The 26,628-nt window shown below is 39.5% G+C and overlaps 2 protein-coding genes across 10 annotated transcripts in view; both read right to left on the bottom strand.

The window, feature by feature from the left end:
* Positions 1–26,628, bottom strand: part of Ehbp1 (EH domain binding protein 1) — a 288,954-nt gene that overhangs the window by 129,918 nt on the left and 132,408 nt on the right. For 4 of the 9 annotated variants that reach the window (XM_052734711.1, XM_052734710.1, XM_052734712.1 and 1 more), the window contains exons 8-10: positions 21,719–21,823; positions 21,001–21,123; positions 15,604–15,841 (exon numbers count right to left, since the gene is read on the bottom strand). In XM_052734711.1, coding sequence (XP_052590671.1) covers positions 15,604–15,841; positions 21,001–21,123; positions 21,719–21,823 — 466 coding nt within the window. The remainder of the gene's footprint in view (positions 1–15,603; positions 15,842–21,000; positions 21,124–21,718; positions 21,824–26,628) is intronic. The other 5 variants (XM_052734717.1, XM_052734718.1, XM_052734715.1 and 2 more) reach the window with 2 other exon arrangements.
* On the bottom strand, positions 10,615–10,946 carry LOC128108305 (U6 snRNA-associated Sm-like protein LSm5). Its single transcript, XM_052734719.1, has one exon. The coding sequence runs from the start codon at positions 10,919–10,921 to the stop codon at positions 10,646–10,648; it is 276 nt and encodes a 91-aa protein (XP_052590679.1). The 5' UTR covers positions 10,922–10,946; the 3' UTR covers positions 10,615–10,645.

The following is a 26,628-nucleotide window of genomic DNA, read 5'->3' as shown; positions in this document are numbered from 1 at the left end:
ATCCAACTCTTCTCCATCGTGTACCTTGCTCCACTCCTTCCAAAACCAGGTCTGACAACCTAGATGGTTGAGATTGAGACATGTGATAAGTCGAAACTGAAGAAGACAGAAATGCAAGGGAAAAACCTCTCTCTACTCTCAGAAGAAATGATTGAACAGCAGAGGAAAGCTGGTGAATCTTAATGGGGCAAGCTCCACCAGTGTCCACTACACATCTCACAAGCATTGCCTTCTGACATGACTTCTTTAAGAGTTTAATTTGTGTCTTAGTTACTTTTCTATTGCTGTGAAGGGACTCCACGACCAAGGCAACTTACAAAAGAAATCATTTAATTGGGGGCTTGATGGCAGTTTCAGAGGCTGAGTCCATGACCATCATGACAAGGAGGGCAGCAGACAGGGAGGCATGGTACTAGAGCAGGAGATGAGAGCCTGGGCCTGATGTAGGCTTTTAAAACCTCAAAGCTCATTGCCAGTGATACATCTCCTCCAACAAAGCCACACCTCTTAATCCTTCCCAAACAGTTCCACCAACTAGGGACTACAGGGGCCATTTTTCATTCAAACCACCACAACTCTGTAGGATACAGAGGTTGGACCAGGTTTAAATGACTGTACATCAGAACTGCTGACAACAGAGGCCAGGTTTCCTCTCCTACCCGCCTTCTGATGACCAGGGAAGGGAAAGAATGTATGCTGAAGGAAGATGCTGGTGGGAATATATGCTGAAATCTACAGTGAAACTCAAGACGATCCAAGGTTCCTGCAGCTGGTGAAACGCAGTTTAGTCAGAGTGCCATTTTTTGTTGTTGTTCAAATGATTTTAATTATTGGAATGCACAAGTTTTAAAAACTGAAAAAAGGGAAGAAAATCAGCTGTGATTCTGGTGACCTGCCTTATAAGTCACTTTCCACTCCCAGTCCCCTTTTTTCTTTAATCCACTCTTAGTATTCTGGGGTATTTCATGTTTTGAATATAACAGGATGCAGATTGATTTGATGAGGTAACTGAAGGTGATCCTACTTGGGGAAGGCACCAAGTCATGGTCTCTGGCCTCATCAGTGTAGTATGGTGGTAGTTTTATACACCCGCTCACCTCATGAGTGGGGATCCATGGGGTATTGTGGGAGTGTGTGCTGAGCAGGTGGACTACTATGCAAGTGTTCCAGGTGTGGAGGAACTGTGCACCCTCTTGCTTCCCGTCAGCGTAGGCAAGAGGGTGGAAGGAGTGACCACTCGGGTGGGGAAGGGTAACCCCACTCTGGGGCAGTGGACCTGTAAGGTAGGAGGACTGGGAGTTCTTGAGGCCTATAACCTGTGACTTTTAAAAACTGGAAAGAGGAAGAAAGCCAGCTGTTATTCAGACGGGCCTGCCTTTTTATGCCATTAGCTCCCTCCCTGTTTCCTTTCACTTCATTCTGTTTTTAAATATTTCATGCTTAGAATGTAAGAGGATGCAGACAGTTTCTTTTACAGTGCTGTTTCTGGCATCTTGTGTGCAACGGCATCTCTTTTCCTAGATTTAGGGAATTTCCTTCTATGATTTTACTGAAACTACTTTTGATACCTTTGGTGTGAAATTCTCCCTATGCCCATCATTCACAAAGTTGGTCTTTTTGTATGGCTCCAAAGATCTTATGTGTTCTATTAAAACAGTTTATTAAACTTCTCATTGAGCATAGGGTGGCAGAAGAGTTTGTCTATTTTGGCATTCTCTGTATCACTGAACAAAAAAGAATTTTTATCTTTGTAATGCACACCTGAGTAATAGGTTAGTTATACCATTAACTTATTGTCCATTGAAAAATATTATAAGTAGAAAAATACAAACATGAATTTAAATGAAATTAATTATTATTATATTTATTGTTTGGAATTATAGAAAGATGACCAATGTTGGTTAGCTCCAAGAAGGATTAACCAAAATATACTGAAAATACAAAGCAAGGGTATAATAATATCTGTAATCTTTTTCTTTTGCAAATGTTTCACTGGAAAAATTTTTAATTAAAATGGACATGCATCTGAATAAACTCAGTTCAGGGATGCCTTGAAAAAAATGACACACATCACACCAGAAATGACTGGATATGGATCTTTAAAAGGAACGTCGTAAATGGCCTAAGCCTTATCAGCTTCCATTTTGCCACATAAACTGGAACAGTACACAGACATTGAGAAACCTGGACAGTCCCTTCGTGTATGGACACAGCTTAACAAGCCTCGAAGGCACACCTCATCTGGTGCTGATGGATATGCTGGGCACTGCAGGTTATCTCACACATCAAAGGACTTGGTACTGTTGATGGCGACCTATACAATTTTAGGTCACAAGATACAGGAAGAACATGGTAATGGAGGATGAGTCACAGAAGCTTTTACTCGGTAAAAGGTCATTCGTTCATTACTGAAGTTAGGACAAAATATGGAAGGTCTGTGCCACTGGTATTACACCTACAAACTTCTGGAGAGAAAAGACAAGAAATACCAAGAAATAAATACCACCTAAGTTCTTCTGGGAGCTATATACTAGTGGAAATGCAATCTTTAGAACGTCTGTGCATATTTTTTAAAAGAGGGCTTTTTTATGGATTCCCACTCCTAACCCCAGGCGATTGAGCAATTTAGAACACCTTTAAAAGGCTGGCTTTGGTTAAAAGGAAACACCTAGTATTCTGACTTCAGTTTTTACAAAGGCATTTAAAATGTTTAAGTAAACACTGCTGTCTCCTTAATTTGTTAATAGGAGACAGCAGGGTGTGTATGTATATGTTGTGTAATACCCACACATCTGGGAATGACTGAATACTTGTACTTAAAGTTTGCATTTACACTCAAGTACTCTAGGTGTGTGGCTATTACTCAGCACCTACACCGCCCATGAGAAACTTCATTTTGATCACACTTTAGCTGTTCAAAGAAAACAAGCATAATAATTTGAGCCAATTTTTTTGACCTGGGTTTGGAATAAGATGATTTTTATGTTGTAACTCTAAGTAGTTAAGGATGTGAGTTTTCTCAAAATGTAGCCACAGGGTCATAAAGCACACGTAAGAATCTTTCTCAGCCCTGTGTGTGTATGTACACCTGTACATAGGTGCACATGTGTTTACCTGTGTGTACATGTGTGTGTACCAATGTGTGCAAGTGTGTATATATCTGTGTGTTCATGTGTGTACATCTATAAATATGTGAGCCTGTGTGTATGTCTATAGAGACCTCTCTGTGTGTATGTGTATGTGTGTGTAAAAGGGAATATGGTTTAGAAACACAGTTCCAGAGCAACATAGAATCAAATTCCTCATTCTATCAAACGAAAGCCCCAAAATATTTAAAGGTGGTCATTACAGTTCCCTTAAATAATCTTTTTCCTAAGTCCCTACACTTCCAATCACTGCTAGCTTAATGTGGTTTCTAGACACTTATTCTGTTGCTCCTTGCTAGCAACTAAAATAATGCCTATTGGAAAATGCATCTCTGGGAAGTACACAGTTCTGATGAGGAGAGCTGACCACCCCATAGTAGAAAGGTTACATTACTCCCATACACAAATCAAATTTCCAAATTTTGATTTATAAAATGAGGTTTTTGTTTTGATCATAGTCAATTCAACTTACCTGTCCTATTTTAAAGATTTTTTTCCTATTAAACTACATGTTTAAGGAATAATACTTTTTTCCAATATTTTAATGTTAACGACTAACGTTCATTTTCCAAATAAAGCAAAGGCTCAGTTCAAGTAAACATACCATTATTGTTTATATTATTTATGATTAAATATTTTACAGATCTCCTCTGCCCTCTACCAATGATTTACATTAAAGATACCTCAAGCCCAAGAATTCTAGACAAGGAATGACTCATTGCCCTATTTCTTATAATACTCTTTGAAAATCTTGTTACTATTAAAACAAATTTAAGTGCTGATAATAGACAATGAATGGTCCAAACTTGAGTACAATTAAGTTTTCATACAAGTGTGAAAACTGATCACCACAGTAAGAAAACAGTCTTCTATTCTCACCAAAGTTATCTTTCCAAAAGACCCCTCTTTGTCTCTGCTGCCTTAGCTCTGACACAAACACGATTTATTCCCTCTCTCTCACTGAAATTTGCACTCCCAGAATGTTTAAAGAATGCTGTTCTATAATAAGACATTTTGTGGTTTGGCTTCTTTCAATCAGGATGATGATATATGAATTCAGCCATGCAGTAACCTATCAATAATATCTTACTCTTTATTCATAGGTAGAATTCCATTACATAGACTAGGGCTTACACATTTGCTGACTGATAGACATTTCATCCCCTCCCCCACTTTTGTTATTAGAATAATTAAATCTTTGCAATATTCTTCTAAGTCTTTCTAAATACATTTTCATTCATTTCTCCTAGGTGAATACCCAAAAATGGAATGGTTGAGTTGAAAGATAAGTATGTGATTAATGTTTTTAGAGATCAGTAAAGTTTATGTTACATTTTTAGTTACACTTTGTATATAGTGGGAAGTACAATTTACAGTTATTTTTGTTAAGGGATGGCCATATAATTATTGGTGCACTATTTCTTGAAAAGATTATTTTCTAATTGACGGTCATTGCTTTTTTCCACAAATCACATACATGGATTTATTTATAGATTCCCTTCCATCTCCTTAATAGTTTATCTTTAAGACAATATTACAGTGCTTTGGTAAGTGAGTTAAAATGAAAATCCAATAGTATATTCTCAAATTCTGTTTTGTCAAAGTTCCTATTCTGAGTCCCTTCTATTTCTGGGTATCTGGTTCCAAACCTTCCCAAGTACTTCAAAGAAGCACAGCAGGATTCTGACAGAGGCAGTACTTGTGGTGAATATTTTAGGTATCACCTTGGCTGCAGAACTGGCAGAGAACTGCTTGGGGGTATGTCTGTAACAGTGTTCCCAGAGAAGATGGCATGCAAGTCTGAGAATGGAGCTCTCCCCTCAATAAGGGCACAGAAGAAAAACAAGGGAAGACAGGCCAGTCTTTCTCTTGCCACTCCCACAACCCTGATCTGAATACCCACACTCTCTCCTCTTTGAATTTCAGAACCTGCACCTGTGGCCACACAGGTTCCTAGAGCCTTTGGATGTGGACCAGCAGCATGATATAGGCAATCCCAAGGCCTCCGGCCTGCAGACGGCAGACGGGGGTTGTCTCAGCCTCCATAACCAAGAGTCAACTTCCCTAATTATTTTCTCTCAATAGTCTCTTTTCTCTCCTCCCCTCTGTCTGTCTCTCTCCCCACACTCTTGAACTCTAATACAGAACTAAATCTTTAGATCTTGTAGAAAAGAACCTCTCTGAACCACAGTCATTGTATTTCTCTCCTTGATTTACTTTTTCATTCTCTCAGAAGTACTTGGTCCTCAGTATGCAGGTATTGATCATGTTTGTTATCATCTATCACTTTTGTTGGTTTGTTCTGTTTTTAGATACTAATAGATCTAGTAGATAATAGATAATAGATAATAATTCTACAATTATTATTTTCTTTTTGGCGCTGGAGCTCAAACGGAGGCCTTTGCACAAGTGGTTCTACTGAGCCACATTCTTGTTCACTCTAAATGGTATTTTTAAATGTCCATTTCTGGTTGTTGACATTATAAATAAATATAACTGAATTTGTATATTTATCTTCTATCCTGCAACCATGTTAATTTACTTTTTAATTCTAGTACCTTTGTGGAGACTCCTTGTGATTCTCTACACACACAATTATGCTATCTTTTTTTTTTTTTTAAAAAAAAAAAAGAGATTTATTTTCAAGTCCCACTGTCCAGGAAGCTTATAATGAAACTCCACATTTCCTGGCCCACTTCTCTACTCAGTGCCATCATACACATCACTAATAACGTGCTATAAAACTAAGAACATATTATTTAAGATCCAAATAATTTTCTTTTAAAGAGAATAAAATAAGGCATGTCATTTATACTTATACTAATGTATTTTACATTTTCTATGCCTTTTCTTCCTTTATATTTAGTCCAATTTCTAATGGATGACACTTCATTCTTGCCCGAAGGTCTTTCTCAAGAAACAATTTTCAGAGCAACAGAGCAAATATGATGAAAACAAATCCTTTCAGATTCTGGATGGGAAGACAAATTTGTGTTAACAGGCTCCTGTTTTTTTTTTTTAATTACTATTATTATTTTTTCCATATTTAAAGAAATTCACCTCACTGTCTTCTGGCTTGAACCATTTTTTCTTTCTTTCTTTCCCTCCCTCCCTCCTTCCTTCCTTTCTTTCAAGACAGGGCCTCTCTGTGTTGACAGATTCTCTTTTAGCGCTAGTTGTCCTGGAACTTGCTCTATAGACCAGGTTGGCCTCCATTTCAGAGATCCACCTGTCTCTGCCTCTGCCTCCCAAGTGGTGGGATTAAAGATGTGCGTCACTGGTCTTTCTACATATTTTTTGCACCTGGGGCTCATTCAGCTTCTAGGACCTGTAGGTAGGTAGGTGTGTGTGTATATGTGTGTATATGTGCATGTGTGTATGAATGTATGTACATGTATGTACATATGTGTGTGTTTCCTCTGTATTCCTTTTATCCTCCCTTTTCTCTTTCTAGAATTTCAATTACATGTTAGACTACTTGAAGTTGTCTGGAAGCTCATTGGTCCTCTACTCATTTCTTTCCTCTGTGTTGTACTCAGAATGATATTTTGTAGTCCATCCATTTGACTGCAAATTTCATGTTACTGTTTTTATTTGCTGACTAGTACTCCATTGTGTATAGGTATCACATTTTCTTAATCCATTCTTCAGTTGAGGGACATCTAGGTTGTTTCCAGGTTCTGGCTATTATGAATGCTGCTATGAACATAGTTGAGCATGTGTCCCTGTGAAATGATTGAGCATTCCTTGGGTATTTGCCCAAGAGTGGTACAGCTGGGTCTTGAGGAACATTGATTCCCAATTTTCTGAGAAACTGTCACACTGATTTCCAAAGTGGCTGTACAAGTTTGCATTCCCACCAGCAGTGGAGGAGTTCTCCCACATCCTCTCCAACATAAGCTGTCTGCAGTGCTTTTGATCTTAGCCATTCTGACAGGTGTAAGATCTCAGAGTCATTTTGATTTGCATCTCCCTGATGACTAAGGATGCTGAACAATTCCTTGAATGTCTTTTAGCCATTGTAATTCTTCTCTGAGAATAATTCTCTGTTTAGCTCTATAGCCCATTTTTTAATTGGATTGTTTGTTATTTTGATGTCTAGTTTCTTGAGTTCCTTATATATTTTGGAGATCAGCCTTCTGTCAGATGTGGGGTTAATGAACTTTTCCCATTCTGTAGGCTGTCACTTTGTCTTATTTACCGTGTCTTTTGCCTTACAGAAGCTTCTCAGTTTCAGGAGGTCCCATTTATTAATTGTTGCTCTCAGTGTCTATGCCACTGGAGTTATATTTAGGAAGTGGTCTCCTGTGCCAATGCATTCAAGACTACTTCCTACTTTCTCTTCTGTCAGGTTCAGTGAAACTGGTTTTATATTGAGGTCTTTGATCTACTTGGACTTGAGCTTTGTGCATGGCGATAGATATGGATCTATTTGCAATCTTCTACATGTTGACGTCCAGGTATGCCAGCACTATTTGTTGAAGATGCTTTCTTTTTTCCATTGTACAGTTTTGGCTTCTTTGTCAAAAATCAGGTGTTCATAGGTGTGTGGGTTAATGTCAGGGTCTTCAATTTTATTCCACTGGTCCACATGTCAGTTTGTATGCCAATAACAAGCTGTTCTTATTACTATAGCTCTATAGCAGAGCTTGATGTCAGGGATGGTGATGCCTCCATAGGTGGCTTTGTTGTACAGGATTCTTTTAGCTATCGCAGGTTTTCTGTTTTTTCAAATGAAGTTGAGTATTGTTCTTTCCAGGTCTGTGAAAAATTGTGTTGGGATTTTGATGGGGATTGCATTGAATCTGTAGATTGTTTTTGGTAAAATTGCCATTTTTACTATGTTAATCCTACCTATCCATGAGCATGGGAGATCTTTCCATTTTCTGATATCTTCTTCAATTTCTTTCTTCAGATACTTAAAAGTTCTTGTCATACAGGTCTTTCACTTGCTTAGTTAGAGTTACTGCAAGGTATATTTTATTATTTGTGGCTATTGTAGAGGTTGATGTTTCACTGATTTCTTTCTCAGCCTATTTATCATTTGTATATAGGAGGGCTATTGATTTTTTTGAGTTACTCTCGTATCCTGACGTATTACTGAAGGTGTTTATCAGCTGTAGGAGTTCCCTGGTAGAATTTTTGGGGTCACTTATACTATCATATCATCTGAAAAATTAGAGAAAGCTTGACTTCTTCCTTTCCAATTTCTATCCCTTTGATCTTTTGTTGTTTTATTGCTCTAACTAGAACTTCAAGTACTATATTGAATAAATATGGGGAGAGTGGACAGCCTTGTCCTGTTCTTAATTTTAGTGGAATCACTTTGAGTTTCTCTCCACTTAACTTGATGTTGGCTGTTGGCTTGCTGTAAATTGCCTTTATTATGTTTAGGAATGTTCCTTGTATTCCTGATCTCTCCAAGACCTTTATCATAAAGGTGTGTTGGATTTTGTCAGAGGCCTTTTCAGTATCTAATGAAATGAACATTTGTTTTTTTTTTTTTCTTTCAGTTTGCTTATATTGACAGATTTTCGTATGTTAAACCATCCTTGCAACTCTGGGATGAAGCCTACTTGATCATGGTAGGTAATTGTTTTGATGTAGTATTCTTGGAGTTAGTTTGCCAATATTTTATTGAGTATTTTTGCATCAATGTTCATGAAGGAGAATGGTTTGTAATTCTCTTTCTTTGTTGCATCTTTGTGTGGCTTGGGAATCAGAATAACTGTAGCCTCATAAAAGGAGTTTGGTAATGTTCCTTCTTTTTCTATTGTGTGGAACAATTTGAAGAGTATTGGAATTAGCTCTTCCCTGAAAATAGGGTATAATTCTGCATTGAAACCATCTGGTCCTGTGCTTTTTATTTTTTATTTTTTATATTTTTTTTGTTGGGAGATTTTAATGACTGTTTCTATTTCCTTAGGGGTTATTAGTCTATTTAAATTGTTTATCTGGTCTTGATTTAACTTTGGTATGTGGTACCTATCCAGAAAATTGTCCATTTCTTTTAGATTTTCCAATTTTGTGGAGTACAGGTGTTTGAAGTATGACCTGATGATTCCCTGGATTTCCTCGTTGTCTGTTTTTGTCTCCCTTTTCATTTCTGATTTTGTTAATTTGGATTCTCATTCTCTCACCTCTCTCTCTCTCTCCTCTCTCTCTCTCTCTCCTCCTCTCTCTCTCTCTCTCTCTCTCTCTCTCTCTCTCTCTCTCTCTCTCTGCCTTTTGGTTAGTTTGGATAAGGGCTTGTCTATCTTGTTGATTTTCCCAAAGAACCAACTCTTTGTTTCATTGATTCTTTGTATTGTTCTCTTCGTTTCTATTTTATTGACTTCAGCTCTCAATTTGATTATTTCCTGGCATCTATTCCTCCTGGGTGAGTTTGCTTCTTTTTGTTCTAGAGCTTTTAGGTGTGCTGTTAAGTCGCTAGTGTGAGATTTCTCCAACTTCTTTACGTGAGAATTTAGTGCTATGAATTTTCCTCTTAGCACTGCTTTCATAGTGTCCCATAAGTTTGGGTATGTAGTACATTCATTTTCATTGAATTCTAGGAAGTCTTTAATTTCTTTATTTCTTCCTTGACCCATTGGTGATTCATTGAGCATTACTCAGTTTCCATGACTGTAAGCTTTCTGTAATTTTTGTTGTTGTTGAAATCTAACTTTAAGCCATTGTGGTCCGATAGAATATAGGAGGTTATTCCAATTTTTTTGTATCTGTTTAGATTTGCTTTGTGACTGAGTATGTGGTCGATTTTAGAGAAGGCTCCATGAGGTGCTGAAAAGAAGGTATATTCTTTTTTTGTTAAGGTAGAATGTTCTGTAGGTATCAATTAAGTCCATTTGAGTCATAACAACATCTGTTAGTTACTTAGTTCCCTTATTTCTCTGTTAAGTTTGAAGCTGGCAGATCTGTCCAGTGGTAAAAGTGGGGTGTTGAAGTCTCCCACTACTAATGTGTGGGGTTTGATGTATGGTTTAAGCTTTAGTAATGTTTCTTTTACATATGTAGGTGCCCTTGTATTTGGGGCATAAATGTTCAGAACTGAAACTTCATCTTGGTAGATCTTTACAGTGATGAATATGTAATGTCCTTCTCAATCTCTTTTGATTGATTTTAGTTTGAAGGATATAAGGATAGCTATACCAGTATGCTTCTTAAGACCATTTGATGGGAAAGACTTTCCCCAACCTTTTATTCTGAGGTAGTGTCTATCTTTGAAGTTGAGGTGTGTTTCCTGTATGCAGCAGAAAGATGGGTCCTGCTTCTGTATCCATTCTGTTAGCCTATGTCTTTTTTTTTTAACCAAAAACATCTTTATTTTTTCAGTCTTTTAAAAAACAAAACAAACCTCTTCCTTTCTCAAAATAACCATGATTAGCTTAGAAAAATGGTGTATTTATTCAAAGTATTTCCTTTTAACGGAAACTTCATTTTATAGAATATAGACATTAAAGGTTTAAGAAAAAGCCAGAATCTAGCATAAGGAAATCCATTCATACTTCAGGCCCTTCTCCTCCAGGAACCAGCATTGTTATATTATTTCCATTTAGTAAAATCTGATCTAATTTTGTAATCCTTCTTCCTTCTGGTGTAATTTCAAACTCAGTGACATCTTCCAACACCATATTGACAAAGTCATCAAATCCTAGAAGTGTACCAACAATTTCTTTATCACTCTTCATCACAATGTGAATTCTGGATCCTATACACTTGTCCACGAGCTCTAGTGGCAGGAGCTGAGACGGGTTCGTGGTCGCGTTAGCCGCCATGGCCACGCCGGAAGTCAGCCTATGTCTTTTTATAGGTGAATTAAGTCCATTGATATTGATGGATATTAATGACCAGTGATTATTAATTCCTGTTATCTTTTGGTGGTTGTGTGGTTGTGTGTGTGTGTGTGTGTGTGTGTGTGTGTGTGTGTGTGTGTGTGTATTTCCCTTCTTTGGTATTTACTGCTGTGGGGTTATCTATTGTCTGTGTTTTTAAGGGTGTATCTGACTTCCTTAGGCTGGAATTTTCTTTCTAGTGCTTTCTGTAGGGCTGGGTTTGTGGATAAGTATTGTTTAAATCTGGCTTTGTCTTGGAATGTCTTGTTCACTCTGTCTATGGTGATTGAAAGTTTTGCTGGGTATATTAGTCTAGGCTGGCATCCATGGTCTCTTAGTGTCTGCATTACATCTGTCCAGGACCTTCTGGCTTTCAAAGTCTCCACTGAGAAGTCGGGTGTTATTCTGATGGGTTTGCCTTTATAAGTCACTTGGCCTTTTTCCTTTGCTGCTCTTAATATTCTTTCTTTATTCTGTATGTTTTGTAGCTTAATTAATATGTGGTGAGGGGACTTGTTTTTGGGGGGGTCTACTCTATTTGGTGTTCTATAAGCTTCTTGTATCTTCACAGGTATTTCCTTCTTTATGTTGGCAAAGTTTTCTTCCATGATTTTGTTGAATGTATTTTCTGTGCCTTTGAGTTAGTATTTTTCTCCTTCTATCCCTATTATTCTTAGGTTTGCCCTTTTCATGGTGTCCCAGATTTCCTGGACATTTTGTGTTATGACTTTTTTGGCTTTGGTGTTTTCTTTGACTGATGAATCTTTTCCCTCTATTGTATCCTCTACACCAGATTCTCTCTTCCATTTGTTGTATTCTGTTGGTTATGCTTGCATCTGTGTTTCCTGTTCATTTACTCAGATTTTCTTTTTCCAGTATTCCCTCTGTTTGTGTCTTCTTCATTGTTTCTATTTCACTTTTCACGTCTTGAACTGTTTCTTTCACATATTTAATTGTTTTTTCATAGTTATCTTGGCTTTCTTTAAGGGATTTATTGATTTCTTCCATTTTTTGTTTGTCTTTTCCTCAATTTCTTTAAGGGAACTTTTCATTTCCTCTTTAAAGGCCTCTAGCATCTTCTTCTGCTTCTTCTACATTGTGATGTTGGGTCTTGCTGTTGTAGAAGAGCTAGGTTCTGGTGATGCCATGTTGTTCTTAATGTTGTTGTATGTATTTTTACACTGGTGTCTACCTATCTCTTCCTCCAGTAGGTGCAAGAGGTGCCTGTGTCTAAGTGAGCTGTTCTTGGTCCAATCTGTGCTTGCTGTGTCTGTGTCTCAGGGGGCCCCTCTGGGTCCAAACTTAGCTCTTGGACTAATTGGAGCTGGCAGATTCTGTATCTCAGGGAGCTGCTCTTGGTCCAATCCAAGCTGGCTGGTTCTGTGGCTCAGAGAGCTGCTCTTGGTCTTATCAGGGCTCTTGGTCTATTCAGAGCTGGCGGATTCTGTGTCTCAGGAAGCCTCTCTTAGTCCAACGAGAGCTGGCAGGTTCTGTGTCTCAGGAGTCACTCTTGGTCCAATGAAAGGTGGCGGATTCCTTGTCTCAGGAAGTTACTGGGGTTGCAGGCAGATGGGTACTGGGGTAGGGCGTGGGTCTTGCAGATTACAGGGACTGATGGGGGGTTTTGGTGAGGGAGCCTGCTGGCAGGAGTTTTTCCTGCTGGCCAGCAACTGGGGCAGAGTTGGGTAGGGGTTCCCAGGGACTGGATGTGTCCCAGGGCGTAGGTCCTACAGGCAGGATTCTCTGCTAGAACATATTTATAATACTTTACTTATTAACTAGCTCCATCACCTACTCCATCTCTGTATTCATATCTAATCACTCAGTTTTCTCATTATTATAGTCATATTTCCTGTTTCTTTACAGGCCTGATAAATTTGTTTGTCAGACAGTATAAAAGTTCTATTTTCAGTACTACATATTTGTTTATTATCTTAAATACTTTTAGGCTTGTGTGGAATACAGTTTATCTAACTTATTTAACGTTAGCCAGATTCTTCAGACCCTGCTGTTAAGCTTTTGGTATTGGCTAACTTGGCCACAATGAGGCAACACACATTTAAGTACTATGTCTTATGTTTTAGGAAATCATCCTCTCTGCTTAGTGGAGAAATAAACTATGCTCCGTCCTGAAAAATCTCCCACAATTGTTCATGGACAATTTACTCACACATATGTTCAATCACACTCAGCTAAAGATGGAGAAGAACCTCTAGAGAGCTCTGAAATTCTGAGGGTGACCATCTCCTCTCTGCTGCTCAATTTACAGATTTTACCCCCTTGGTTTACAGTGGTGGTGTCATCACTGTAAACCAAATTATGTGTCCCCAATTCAGGGAGACTTTGGGGGACAGTGTGAATTTTTCTACCCCCAGAAGGCTGGAAACATTTCCAAATATGAGCTTGAAGGACAGCTGTGGGACCCACCTTATTTCTTTCTGTCCTCTTGTGGACTATTGTACCTTGAAGTCTCGTTCAATGTCTCAAAAGCACTGTTTCAAGTATTTTATTCCATTTCTTAGTTGCTTGAGACGGATGCTAAGTCCAGCCTGTGCTACTGCATCATGGCTAAAGTAAAGTGTAGTTGCTGCTCTTCAGATACACTCAGGCCCTCAGCACTGGCACCGTGCAGATCCAGACTGTGATGTGAACAGTTCCCTTTAATTCCACTCCAGATCTGAGCAAAATGGCAGCTCTGATCACACCGCCTATTCACACAGAGCTTGTGGTGGTCTCTTATTTAGAAATGTTGGAATTGGACAGACTCCGAAAGCCCCGATTGGACCAAGAGTTAAGTCACTGTTCTAGCCGAATACCTCGGCCTCTAGGTTTTAAGCCCAGAGGCACAACCTGTGCCCTGATACCCACCGACCCTCATTGCAGCGCCAGTTGCAGGCCATCAGGCAAGACTCTTGCAGGCAGGTCTGACTACTGCCACCCCCCATCGGACCCTGTAACTCACTCCACCCCCCCAAATCCACCCATCCTCAGAGACCGCAGCTGCTCCCTGAGACACAGACTCCACCAGCTCCGATTGGACCAAGAGAGCCTTCATCCAGTAACTGATGGAAGCAGATACAAAGATCCACAGCCAAGCACCAGGCCGAGCTCCAGGAGTCCAGTCGAAGAGAGGGAGGAGGGATTGTATGACTAAGGGGGGTCAAGATCATGATGAGGAAATCTACAGAGACAACTGAACCAAGCTCATAGGAACTCATGAACTTTAGACCAACAGCTGTGGAACCTGTATGGGACAGGACGAGACCCTCTGAATATGGGAGACAGTTGTGTAGCTGGGTCTTTTGAGGAGCCCCTGGCAGTAGGATCAGGATCTATCCCTGGTGCATGGTCAAATACCTTGTTCACCTTTGATGCAGTAGGGAGAGGCTTGGTCCTGCCTCAGAATAATGTATCAGGCTTTACTGTCTCTCCCCCCTCCGCCCCCTCCATGGGAGAACTAACCCTTTTGGAGGAGGGAATAGGGTGGGGAGTGGGAGGAGGGAATAGGGTGGGGAGTGGGAGGAGGGGAGGAGGGATGAGAGGGGATCTGTGGTTGGTATGTTTAAAAAAAAAAAAGAAACACACTGAAAAGCTAGACATAAAATAAATAAATAAATAAATAAATAAACATTGGGATAGCGCTGTCAAGTGTCTGAACAAGTCTTCTCACCATCTATCATGTTAACTCTACGGTTCCAACAACAGAACTGTAACAGAATTAAAGTAAATGCCTATAATTTCAACCAGAAACATCTAAGTGCCATTTATAACAGAGTTTCAATGAGAAAACACAACTGGAATTCCAACCACATTCCACAGTCTCCCACATTTGCTGCTTTAGGGTAGACAGACATATACCTTCTATGAAGAAAAGAAAGGCTGAAGGTGAAAACCTCTGAGGACCAGGAGGACTGTTGCGAGAGATGTCTCCTGGACATGGCAGGAGTGTCAGTCCCACAAAACTTTCAAGAGCACTGCTGTCTGCACAAGATCACACCAGCAGACATCCCAACATGGATGGAGGAAAGGTTCACGAGGCCCCACCCCTAGCTGAAGAGCTATGGATAGTCAGTGGGAACCAAGGGAGGGGAGGAAGGACGGAAGTTGAGTTTCCCATTGAGATAAGCCCCAAGATGTCCCCAAGCTTATGTGATCAGCCATAAGCTCATGTGTATACAGCCGGCACTAATCAGGCTCAGTAGGGTTTTTTTTTCTTTTCTTTTTTTGGTTTGTTTTGTTGTTGTTGTTGTTGTGTGTGTGCGTGCGTGCGTGCGTGCGTGTGTGTGTGTGTGTGTGTGTGTGTGTGTGTGTGTGTGTGTGTCTGTATAATTATAAAGGAAGATGACATGAATTTGAGAGAAGAATGAAGGGTAGAAATGATGTAAATATAGTGAAGTCATGTATAAAATTCTCAAAAAAAAAAACCCCAACACTACAAAACAAAGAGACAGGATCGTAATGAAAAAGTATTCTCAAAAGAATTTCTGGTAGCAGGGTGAGTTACATGCTAACTTACACAATGCATATAAACATTTTTAACCACCTGGTTATATTTTGGAAGGTTATATTTCAGTTACTATGTAGGCTAAGCTGTGGTCATAGCAAAAGAAAATAAATGTGCTTACTCATCCAACTCATCTTCACTTTTTGAACTGTCAGCATAGAGGTACTTGCTCATGTCCACAGGTCTCAGGTTTTTTCTTTTTGTCGACTGGGGTGGAGAATCCTTTAACATGACACAGGTTTCAGGCTCATCAAATGGGTTCCCATGCTGTGGAGTCTGCGCATCTTTAAAGGGATTACAGCTGTTATTATAGAAAGATTCTTCTGGTCTTTTAGGTGACGCTGTTTCAGTGACTGGTTCTATAAAACAACAGCAAAAGGCAGGTTAAATTAACAGCATCTGACATTTTGAAGGCTGTCAAAAACAGGCTGTCTTGAATTAATGAACTATGAGGTTCAGTGAGTACAAAAGCAACAATGAAACACGAGTATATTTTTGAAGAGCTAGGAACCCTGAAGCCCAACAAAACCTAAGTTGTAGGATTTCTGCTACTTCCTTAGGACAAGCCCTCTTAAACACTGCCTCTTTAGATTGCTACTGTCTCGTGGCAGCCTTAAAAAGACTGGTTTTGTTTTAAATTATGCAATGTCTGTGTATGTGTGTGCAGGCGGATTTGTGCACCTGAATCAGATCCCCTAAGGCTGGAGATACAAGTGAGATCCTGAGATGGGTGCTATGAAATGAGGCTCTTAACCTCTGCGTTCTCTCCAGTCTTCCTCACGACAGCGTTTGAATGTCTAATACTAGTGTGATAGCATATAAACTTCGGAAGTTTTAAACTACTTGGGAGTGCAGAATTACTGTTTTTCTCACTACAAGAGCCTGCCATCCCAAATTGAAGCACAGTAAATTTGATTTTTAAAAGAACATAAAAATGGATTATTTTTTAAAAAATTATACTTGGTAGCTATACCAGCATATACCATCTAGGTAGGTATCAAAACATTTACTCTGGACTGACTGTATACAACATATACTCATGTACATCACTGATGGGGAGAGCACATGGGGATGAAGACAGGGCCTTGTATATTCTACCACTAAGCTATTTCCTATCCAGCTCTAACCTCAGTCTTTCAGAGCCAATAATCTTGAATCTAATCAACAAGAATAGCATAAGGAAATCCAAACTGAAATGCTGTATTAACGCATGCTTGGTAGGGCCGGGGATTTAGCTTACTGGTAGAAAGCTTGCCTAGCAAGCACACAAGTCCTAGGTCCAGTCCTCAGTTCTGAAGAGAAAAAGTGTAAGAGGGAGAATGAAATCATGATGGTAAGCTCACAAATGTGCTATATTAAACTCCCTTTTAAAACACTCAAATTTTAATTTGAAAACAGGATTGAAGACAGTTTTGGTGGTAAAAAATCAGGATTTTCCAGAGTGGAGCAAGTCAAAAAATATAGTATATTAAACATAATTTAAATTATGCCAGAAAACTCTTAACAATATATTTTAGGAGAAAACAGAAAATCCATTACTGGAATTCTGAAAAGTAACTGGAAGGCTCAGTTGGGAGTGCTTGTGTATAAGCCTGGGGCCTGGGTTTAGATCCCCACCGTCCACATGGCAGTCTTAATAGATAACCCCGGGTGTGTGGGGCCTGGGCACTGGAGACAGGCAGATCCCAGGGACTGACACTCTAGCCTAAACTGTAAGCTCAGGAGAATAAAATAAAAAATAAAAATAAGACGGAGAACAATAGAAGAAATAACTAAGTTGACCTCTGCCCCTCAACTGTTACCACTGCCACAACTACAATAAAGAAAACTAGGCTTGTCTTATAAGTAACATCTCAAGCAATTTAATCAATTATTACTTCGAAAAAATTCTCCAGGACATCTAAAAATGAAATGACTTCCTGGAACTCCGTGTTTCTGCCTCCCCCATGCCCGGAGGGGGCGGGGCTTGTGCAGGTGCTGGGGATCTGAACTGGGGGGGGGGCTTGTGCAAGTGCTGGGATCTGAACTGGGGGGGGCTTGTGCAGGTGCTGGGATCTGAACTGGGGGGGACTTGTGCAGGTGCTGGGATCTGAACTGGGGGGGCTTGTGCAGGTGCTGGGATCTGAACTGGGGGGGCTTGTGCAGGTGCTGGGATCTGAACTGGGGGGGCTTGTGCAGGTGCTGGGATCTGAACTGGGGGGGGCTTGTGCAGGTGCTGGGATCTGAACTGGGAGGGGGCTTGTGCAGGTGCTGGGGTCTGAACTCAGGGGGGGCTTGTGCAGGTGCTGGGGTCTGAACTGGGGGGGGGGCTTGTGCAGGTGCTGGGATCTGAACCCAGGTCCTCGTGTTTGCACAGCAAGCATTTTATCTGCTGAGCTGGTGCTGTGGCCCCTCCCCCTATAGAAGAGTAATGCATTTGTATTTTATGTAGTTGACTATTTTCCCTTAATGCATGTCTATGTATATAAACACACACACACACACACACACACACACACACACACACACACACACACACACCACTTGTATGCCTGGTGCCCTTGGAGGTCAGAAACAAAGGTTACAAGCTGCTACATGGGCACTGGGAACTAAACTCAGGGCCTCCTATTCAGTAATACGACGTGCTTGCCTGCTGAGCCATCTCTCCAGCACCATTTATGTTTCTGAAATGGGAAGGATTTTACTGGCCAAGCCAGCTTCAATCTCCTGGGTTGAAGTGACCTTGCTTCTGCCTCCCAAGTACTTGTTACTGTAGACACAATCTACCGTGTTGCAGGCTCAGCTTGAAATTTTTATAATTTATGGTCAAACAACTTATATTTTAGAAACTAGCCTAGAAAACTTATTTTGTCTTTGCACTGAGATCAGGACCTGTCCCTGATGCCTAGCTGGCTTTTGGGAGCCTGTTCCCCATGCTGAATTACCCTGCCCAGCCTTGATGGAGGGGGAAGAGCTAGGTCCAACCTCAACTTGATATCTTTTGTAACATCATCATAATATCAAACACTACTATGATTTCTATTATAATGTAAAGAAAGCATTTTCTGTTCTCTATATGGAAAGAGAACATGCAAAGTCTTTGCTCCTCAACTTTTTATTAATAAATTTCAGAGCACAAATGCTTATGCAACTGAAAACTGGTCCACATAAATAAACTTTCATTTCTACTTTCAATAGAATAATTATAGCTGGATGGTGGTGCACGCCTTTAATCCCAGCACTCAGGAGGCAGAGGCAGGTGGAGCTCTGTGAGTTCCAGGATAGGCTACAAAGCTACACAGAGAAATCCTGTCTCTAAAAACCAAACAAAAGATAACAATTATAGAAACTGATCTGAGTATCAGTTATAAAACCCGAAGCAAAGAAGTAGGCACACTATCACAAACTGGACTCTACAATGCATGTGTGTTTGTTTCTCAGACAGAAAAGGAACATGAGGTTGGGTAGGTAAGGAGATGGAAATGATCTGGGAGGAGCTGGAAGATGGAAAATACATGTTCAAAATATATCATATGAAATTCTCAAAGAATGAGACATTCTTTTTATATATATAAAAAGTAGGCAAACTACAGTGTTCAATTTATCAACAACAGCCAGCCACAAAGAACTTCAGGGTATTTCACATGAACAGTAACAAACACAACAACTTTTAAATGGGTCACTGAAACATTAGATAGTTAAAAAAAAATGAATAAGAATTAAAACTGTAAAAATAATCTATACTACAATATATTTTTCTTCCACAAACACTTGTTTATTGAGTATACAAATTTGAATCCGTAGATAATTATTTCTAGGAAATACTTATTCCAAAATTTCTAGTGGCATACAGTAAAGAGAATAATAGATGCTACATATTTTATTATCTTTATACATACAATTACAAGCTTGGCTTACCATTTCCAAACAGAAATCAACACTCTTACATGTTATCACATGATACATTATGTGACTACTCTTTCCACAAAGTGGCTTCACATATATTTAGCAAAGTTACATATTTAATTTTGAAATGAAAAGCCCAAATGCTGGTATCTTGAAACACTTTCATAACATTTTTTTGAACATACATACTCAAATCTATGCAATACATAATCCAAAGCAACATGTGTGGTCAAAAAGAGACATGTCCATTTACCACAAGTTCACATCACTTCACTCCTTCGAGCCTTAGTGATCTAATCTATATAAAGTGGTGCTTGAACGGATCGCCTCTGAGACTTACTACAAATTTACTGTACCATTTATTAATATCTTAAATATGTTCATAATCTATGGCTCACAAACAAAATTAAATCTCAGTAATTTAAACTGACTACTCTGGAGCGCAGTGAGAAAGCAATGGGAGAGAGAGGATCGTAAAATGACACTGGCCAAGGAGCGAGTCCTGACGCTGAGATTCTGCTTCCATCCTGACAGTCGCATGCACTAGAGCAGTCAAAAGGAAGTCAACAGCAGTCGGTCGTTCTGGCATTTACTCTGAGCAAGGAGTTTAATTAAACAGCAGTCTCACTTCCTCAACAGCCCTTATTCAAGCATTAAGTTTAAAATGACTTGGTAAGAAAAATGATTTGCTTCTTGGACCCTCTTCCCCCTCCTGGGCTGCCTCGTCCAGCCCTGATAGGAGGGATGTGCCCGGGCTCATTGTAACTCCTTACACCATGCTTGCCTGACATCTCTGGGAGGCCTGCTCTTTTCTGAAGGGAAATGGAGGAGGAATGGATATGGGGGAGAGGGGAGGTGGAGGGAAACTGTGGTCCAGGTGTACTACATGAGAGAAGAATAATAAATAAATGAATAAATAAAATTTAAAGGAAAAAGAAAAGAAAAATGACTTGGGGGGAAACCTTTCGATTTATTCCTTACAAAATAGGAGTGTGTGTGTGTGTGTGTGTGTGTGTGTGTGTGTGTGTGTGTGTGTGTGTGTGTTTGAGAGAGAGAGAGAGAGAGAGAGAGAGAGAGAGAGAGAGAGGGAAGGCTGTGGTTCTTCCTTCTCTCCTCCATGTTATTTATCACATACATACAATTCACTCCCACTACTGATTCTCAGCCAGAGACATGCAATTGGAAGGGGCTGCATGTTGGATGCCCTGGACACCAGGAAGAAACAACTAAATGCAGACAGAACGCACCCACCTCTGCTCAGTATCAGCAGGTCCCACACGACAGTTTCATGTGATCTGCCCATCAATGAGGCTTTAGTATAACCACTAAGTAAAATACTGTTATCTCAACATTAGACCTTTACTATTTTTTTTGGTCAAACTGATAGAAAGGATTAATAAATTATCAGCTGCAAGTGGTATTAAATGCAATAATAATATAAACAATCACCTGTGAGAAAAAATTGTTATGCCCTCACAGCTCATGAAAACTCAACTCTACAAAGGTCCCTTGGTTACTATCTACGAGCAGACGCTCCTCTGCAAAGGTGGAGCGATGCACTGATCTGTGAGTATAGCAATATGTCATTAGGGTCCACTTCACTGCAAAGTAAGGGCGTAGACAAACATGTTACCTTCTGAGTCAGGATCTCCAAATGGATTTAATTCTGTTACATCAGGTTCATCAAATGGATTTGTATTCACAGTGGCCAAGTCCTTTTGTGAGTCATCCAAAAAGTTAAGTGTGTTGATAAGTTCTGAAATAAATACATGTGTGAAGTTCATTGCAGTTATAATGAATCATAAGTTTTGGTAATTCGTGAAATACTTCAATATATTAAAATTCACATTAATAATACCTGCAAATAATAAGATAGCATTTTATGAGTGGCAGAATGCCATTCAAGTATTTTGTAGTACACCAACATTTGAAAATAAACCAAAAGGAACAAATTTAACATGGGAATTACATCAGAAAATGAACTATAGTAAAGAAACTTTCTATGTCAACTAAATTTGATTTTTGAGTGCTGAACAGACTTGTAGAAAAAGTCTTTTAAACAGCTATAGATGCAAATACTAAGTGTATGTATAACAGTACGTTCAATAAAGAGGTAACATATCATGTGATTAAGAATACTCAGGAGGCGATTAGAATAACCCCTATCAAGACTCTGCTAACAAACTTGTTAGGATAAGGTCTGTTCTCTTGTTGCCTGGTGGTGCACTACAAATTACCACAGAGAACATTCAAGAAATGACACAGGACAAAGCTGACAGCTCAGCAGACAGTCAGGGCGTAGCAAGTCACAGGCAACAGGCACCAGAAGCAGGAGGAGTAAAGCTTTAGACCTTCAGAGGAACTGGCTGATCTAGCTGAAGGCATATGTGCTTGCTTTATGCAGTCATCTGGATCTTCATCTAAGCTGCTCAGAGCATTCAACTGGTTTACAATCTCTGTAAACAGAAGCCAGTCAAGACAAATGTAAGGTCAGGGCACTTCACTAAAGAGCAGTAGAAGCATGCTGTTATCAAAAACAGACAGGAGGGGTGAGATTAATCAATAGATATATTCAGAAATGTTACTTTGATGAACTATAACAAAGGTAAATAACTGGACATCATTGCAATCATATTTTACTGTTAACATTTTTATTAGTATCATAATCACTATGTTAATAAACACAAAACAGTAACAATAAATAATGTTAAAACGTTTATACCGGATTTGGAAAACTTACAAAACAACAATAAACACCTTCAGAGAGTCAGTCACTATTTGTCTTGCAAAATTCTTAATTTAAATAAAAGATTTTAAGACTATATCTATCTGAATAAAGTACAAAGAAATTCTTCATGCTTGACTATGCTAAAAATCAGCAAGGAAGGATTGAGCAGGAAGTAGCTGCTATCTCCTCCTACAGCACCTGTTTTAGGTAACGCTATCTACCCCCGGAGAGAGAGCCCAAAGAGAAGGATAGAGAAGAAAACCACAGAACTCACTTGGTATGTGAAAATTCTTTTTATACATGAATCATAAGCAAAATAAAAAGGCTTCACTGGGGTCACCTGTTTAGTCCTTGGCATTTCCAAACCTAAGCCTAGGAAAATGTTATATACAAAACAGATCCAGACCATTTTGTGGGAAATGGAGGGAAAGGAAATACACAGCAGTTTTAATTTAATATCAATACCACTGTTCTTTAGCACTATAAATCTAAGTATGCAATACAGTTTATTTGAACCAAATCAAAGAATACATGTTTGTAATAGGATTGCCTTTGTGCACTTATTTTTTGAACAAATATTTACTTGTCAGTCTGTACCAAGGCTTCTGTTTGGGACACAAGAATAAAAAGAAACAGACATTGTATTGTCCCTAGAGAATTTACATTCTATAAGACACTAATGAAATACTGAAGCATACTTAATGAGTGACTCTCAGAATATTAGACTTTCAGAAATGTTTTAGGTCTTTGAACAAAATTAATATGGAAAAATCAATAAGCTTATCATTTTCCTATATCCAAATGAGAAAATATATTTTGTATGAGTAAAACTGCTTTGGATAGTGAAAATAAACTATTGAAAACACGGAATAAACACAATTAAACACAGCTCAACTCTTGACCCTATCTGAATAGCAGTGAAAAGGGGCAACCTTGTGTCTGACTAAAAAATACTTTTCTTTATGTTATCATGCTCATACTTAAAAATAAAATGTTTAGGGGACTGGAGAGATGGCTCAGCGGTTAAGAGCACTGACTGCTCTTCCAGAGGACCCAGGTTTAATTCCCAGCACCCACATCGCTGCTCACAACTGTCTGTAACTCCAAGATCTGACGCCCTCACACAGACATACATGCAGGCAAAGCACCAATGCACATAACATAAATAAATTATTAAAAAATAAAAACTTTATTACATTTATTTACTTTATGGGGGCAGGGTAGATGTCATGGTATGCCTGGTGGAGGTCAGAGGGCAAATTTCAGGAGTTGGCTCTCTTCTATCACGTGCGTCCCTAGAACTAAACTCAGACCCTGGGCTTGGCAGCAAGCACCCTTCCCCACTAAGTCATGCTTCTAATCCTTATTGTGCTAAAAATACTCAAGAAAAAAATTTGAACACTAATTTTAGTTTTGTGTGTGTGTGTGTGTGTGTGTGTGTGTGTGTGTGTGTGTGTGTGCTCGCGCGCGCGCACAGGAGAGCACACAAGTCAGTGCAAAAGGCCACAAAGTCCAGAAGAGAGTGTCAGACACCCTGGACCTGGAGTTACACCACATGGGTGTGGGGAGCCTCCAAACGTGGTGCTGGGCAACTCGGTCACTGGAGAATGAGCACCTGCTCTAAAGCACTGAGCCATCTCCTCAGCCCACTGGGCTAATGGCTGTAAGTCTTACTCCGGAACTCAGGTAATGGCAGTTCAGTAGGAAAATTCATTCACAAATACACCCTTTCCTGCCTGCTAACCTTCGTAAGAGCGATTCTGTGAAAGCATGCGTTGGAGAGCAGCAATGTCCAAGTGTTTACTAGCCACTGCTGACTGCTTTCATTGCCAGTTGGGTCATTTCATAACTTTGCAAATGATGAATTTTTAACTTTAAAAAATGAGTAATGAAAAAAAGAAATACTGCTAGCAGCTAAAATATATTAAGCAGTAAGGCTTTACATATATTATCAGTCAATCCTCACAAACAGCCTGTGGTGCTTTGTTAATGTGTAGTTCATCTTGTATATTAGTATTGTTTATTTGCCTATATTTCCAAATGTGTGATTACTTCATTGAAAAAATTTTAAATAGACTCAAAAGCTTACAGTTTTCCTTATATAGCTAAGGCATTTTAAATTATTTTAAGTTTATAAATCTAATCTCGAAGAGGATAAATCCACTACTAATTAAGCATCTAATAAGATCGTAGTAAAATCCTCAAGAATCATGGGTTTAGCCATCGATTTCAGATATGAATACTGCTCCATGGAGTTTTAGGTACAATATCGAGTATGTTCAAATTTTATCAAAATGAGTCTCCCATAAAACTATATTATTTACATCATAACTTTTCTGAATGTTTCAAATATTTCCTCCCTCTCAGCATGCTTTTGGTAATATTTAAAATCAATGGTGATCATTTCTTCATTAACAACACAAAGCAATTGTTTTCTATGATGGCAAATTGTCCTGTCCTTTCAAGCCTCATGGATTTATCCTAAGCTTAAGTAAATCCTAAAACTTTTGCTTCTAGAATTTTTTTCTCATATTAATGGAATGGAAAGGTAATCATGATTATCTATACCAATGTTCTGTATATGAATATAAATAAATGTTAATCCAAAATTTTTAAATCTTCAAAGCAGCAGCACTTTTTAATCAAATACCTCTACTTCCTGAGCTAGCACTTATGTTTAGGGGAAGGCGGAGGAGCAAGGTGGCACTGACCATATGATGAGTGTTACCTAAGAGGTCACACTGACCACTCAGTGAAACCAGAAGAGGTGGTCGAAGGTTAGACCACTACCTGGGATTTTACTTACATTTGAGCTAACACAAGATGAAAGATATTATTATTAGTACCATAAAACAAAACAAAAAAAATGGGGGACATTCCATGAGCATAAAGGGAGACAAAGGGAACCTGACATACTCCAGGAATTAGGGTGTGTGGGGCTCATGCCAGGGGTGGAGAGTGCAATGTGCTGAGGCTGGCAAATGTTCAATCATGAACACCTCTGTGATCCAACTGGAAAACATGAACTCTGCTCCGAGAGCTGTGGGCAGCCAATGTAAGATGCAATGCACACTTTACAAACCGGCTGGTGTTTGGGGCCACTGCAGAGAGGAGCCTGGCATTGGTACCAGAGCTACTTAGCTGGGAACAACCTGTGATACTTCCCATGAAAACACTCCAACTGGCAGTTGCTCTGTGGGTCTGGAGCCTGAAATACTTAGCTTTGTTACACAGTTACTCTTCTGATAACTTGTTTCTTTCCTCCAAATCACCTATAATAAATGTTTCTTTTTATAATGGAAAAAGTTAAAAACTGCAGTAAGATTTGCAACAAAAAGTTATTGGATTTTTTTTTTAATGGAAGATGTTCCCAGGAAACATATCACTGTGGCCCAGTACATTTATGCAATACTTTATTATATATTAAGGCCTTATTGTGCTGAGAATTTACATACTTAGAAAATGTTAACAATGCTATGTCATGGTACGGGGAAATTCCCCCCACACTGCTGCTCAAATGGAGCGATAGTCACAGAGAAGCACTGGAGCAGTGCACTGGTCTTCCCTGCTTCACACTGCTGCAGCTGAGGGAGACGAAATCAGGACGGGCAATCGAAGCAAGGGCCAAGGAGGCTGGGACTTCGCTTTACTGTTAGAAATTTTAAAAAGATAGAAATTGACCAACAGATTATCACACTGAAAAGGGGAGAATGGGGAGGCAGCATGAGGAGTAAGTGGCTGTCTCCTTTTAAGAAACCCTGTAGGGTGAATTAAAGGAAAGGATAAACGGCCTAGAGCTCAGGCGTTCCTGAGAATCCTGCATCATCCTCGTTCTTCTCTGAGCATAACTAGATTCAGCAGCAATATATCTTACTTTAAGATAGTCCAGAATAGTAACACTTCAACTTCCTGGCAAAGATCAAGGTCAAAAAGATGTCACTTTCCTCAAAGGCTAAGCCTGTAAATATTTGATTTATGGATACATCTAACAGGTTTAGTAATGCTATTTTCAGTCCCAAGGCAAACCATAATGGGGAAGGCAGGCAGAGGCTGCTTTGGGCAGACAAGCGGCTACTGAGCATGCATTCTCCTTACACCTTCCATCACACCCCTCTCCAACTCCCCTCCCAATGGTTCAGATATATGATTAAGTTGTTCCCCCACCCTCAAACAGAAGCCCCTCAACCTTTATTCCATGTTCGTTTGGCAAGTCTCTCTCAATCTCAAATAGCTCACCTTCAAAACATAGACATCTGTGAATTTTCTTAAGAGTGTGTGTGTGTGTGTGTGTGTGTGTGTGTGTATGTGTGGGTGTGTATGTGTGGGTGTACCCCCAGAAGCCACAAGAGTATGTTGAATACCCTGGGGCTGGAGTCACAGGTGGTTATGAATTGCTGCCTGATTTGGGTGCTAGAAACTGAACTTAAGTCCTTTGGAACAGCAAGCAAGTGCTCTTAACTGTGAAGCCATCTCTCCAGTCCCAGTAGGCTGGAAATGTTCACCTGTCCTCAGCCTTCAACTAACTGTAAGCTC

Source organism: Peromyscus californicus, unplaced genomic scaffold (assembly GCF_007827085.1).
Source record: "Peromyscus californicus insignis strain IS unplaced genomic scaffold, ASM782708v3 Scaffold_13__1_contigs__length_99412109, whole genome shotgun sequence".
Lineage (NCBI taxonomy): Eukaryota > Metazoa > Chordata > Mammalia > Rodentia > Cricetidae > Peromyscus > Peromyscus californicus.
This window is presented reverse-complemented; position numbering and strand designations above follow the sequence as displayed.

Bases quoted from the DNA above. Each gene is read 5' to 3' on its own strand.
- LOC128108305 (XM_052734719.1), bottom strand. From the start codon at position 10,921: ATGGCGGCTAACGCGACCACGAACCCGTCTCAGCTCCTGCCACTAGAG.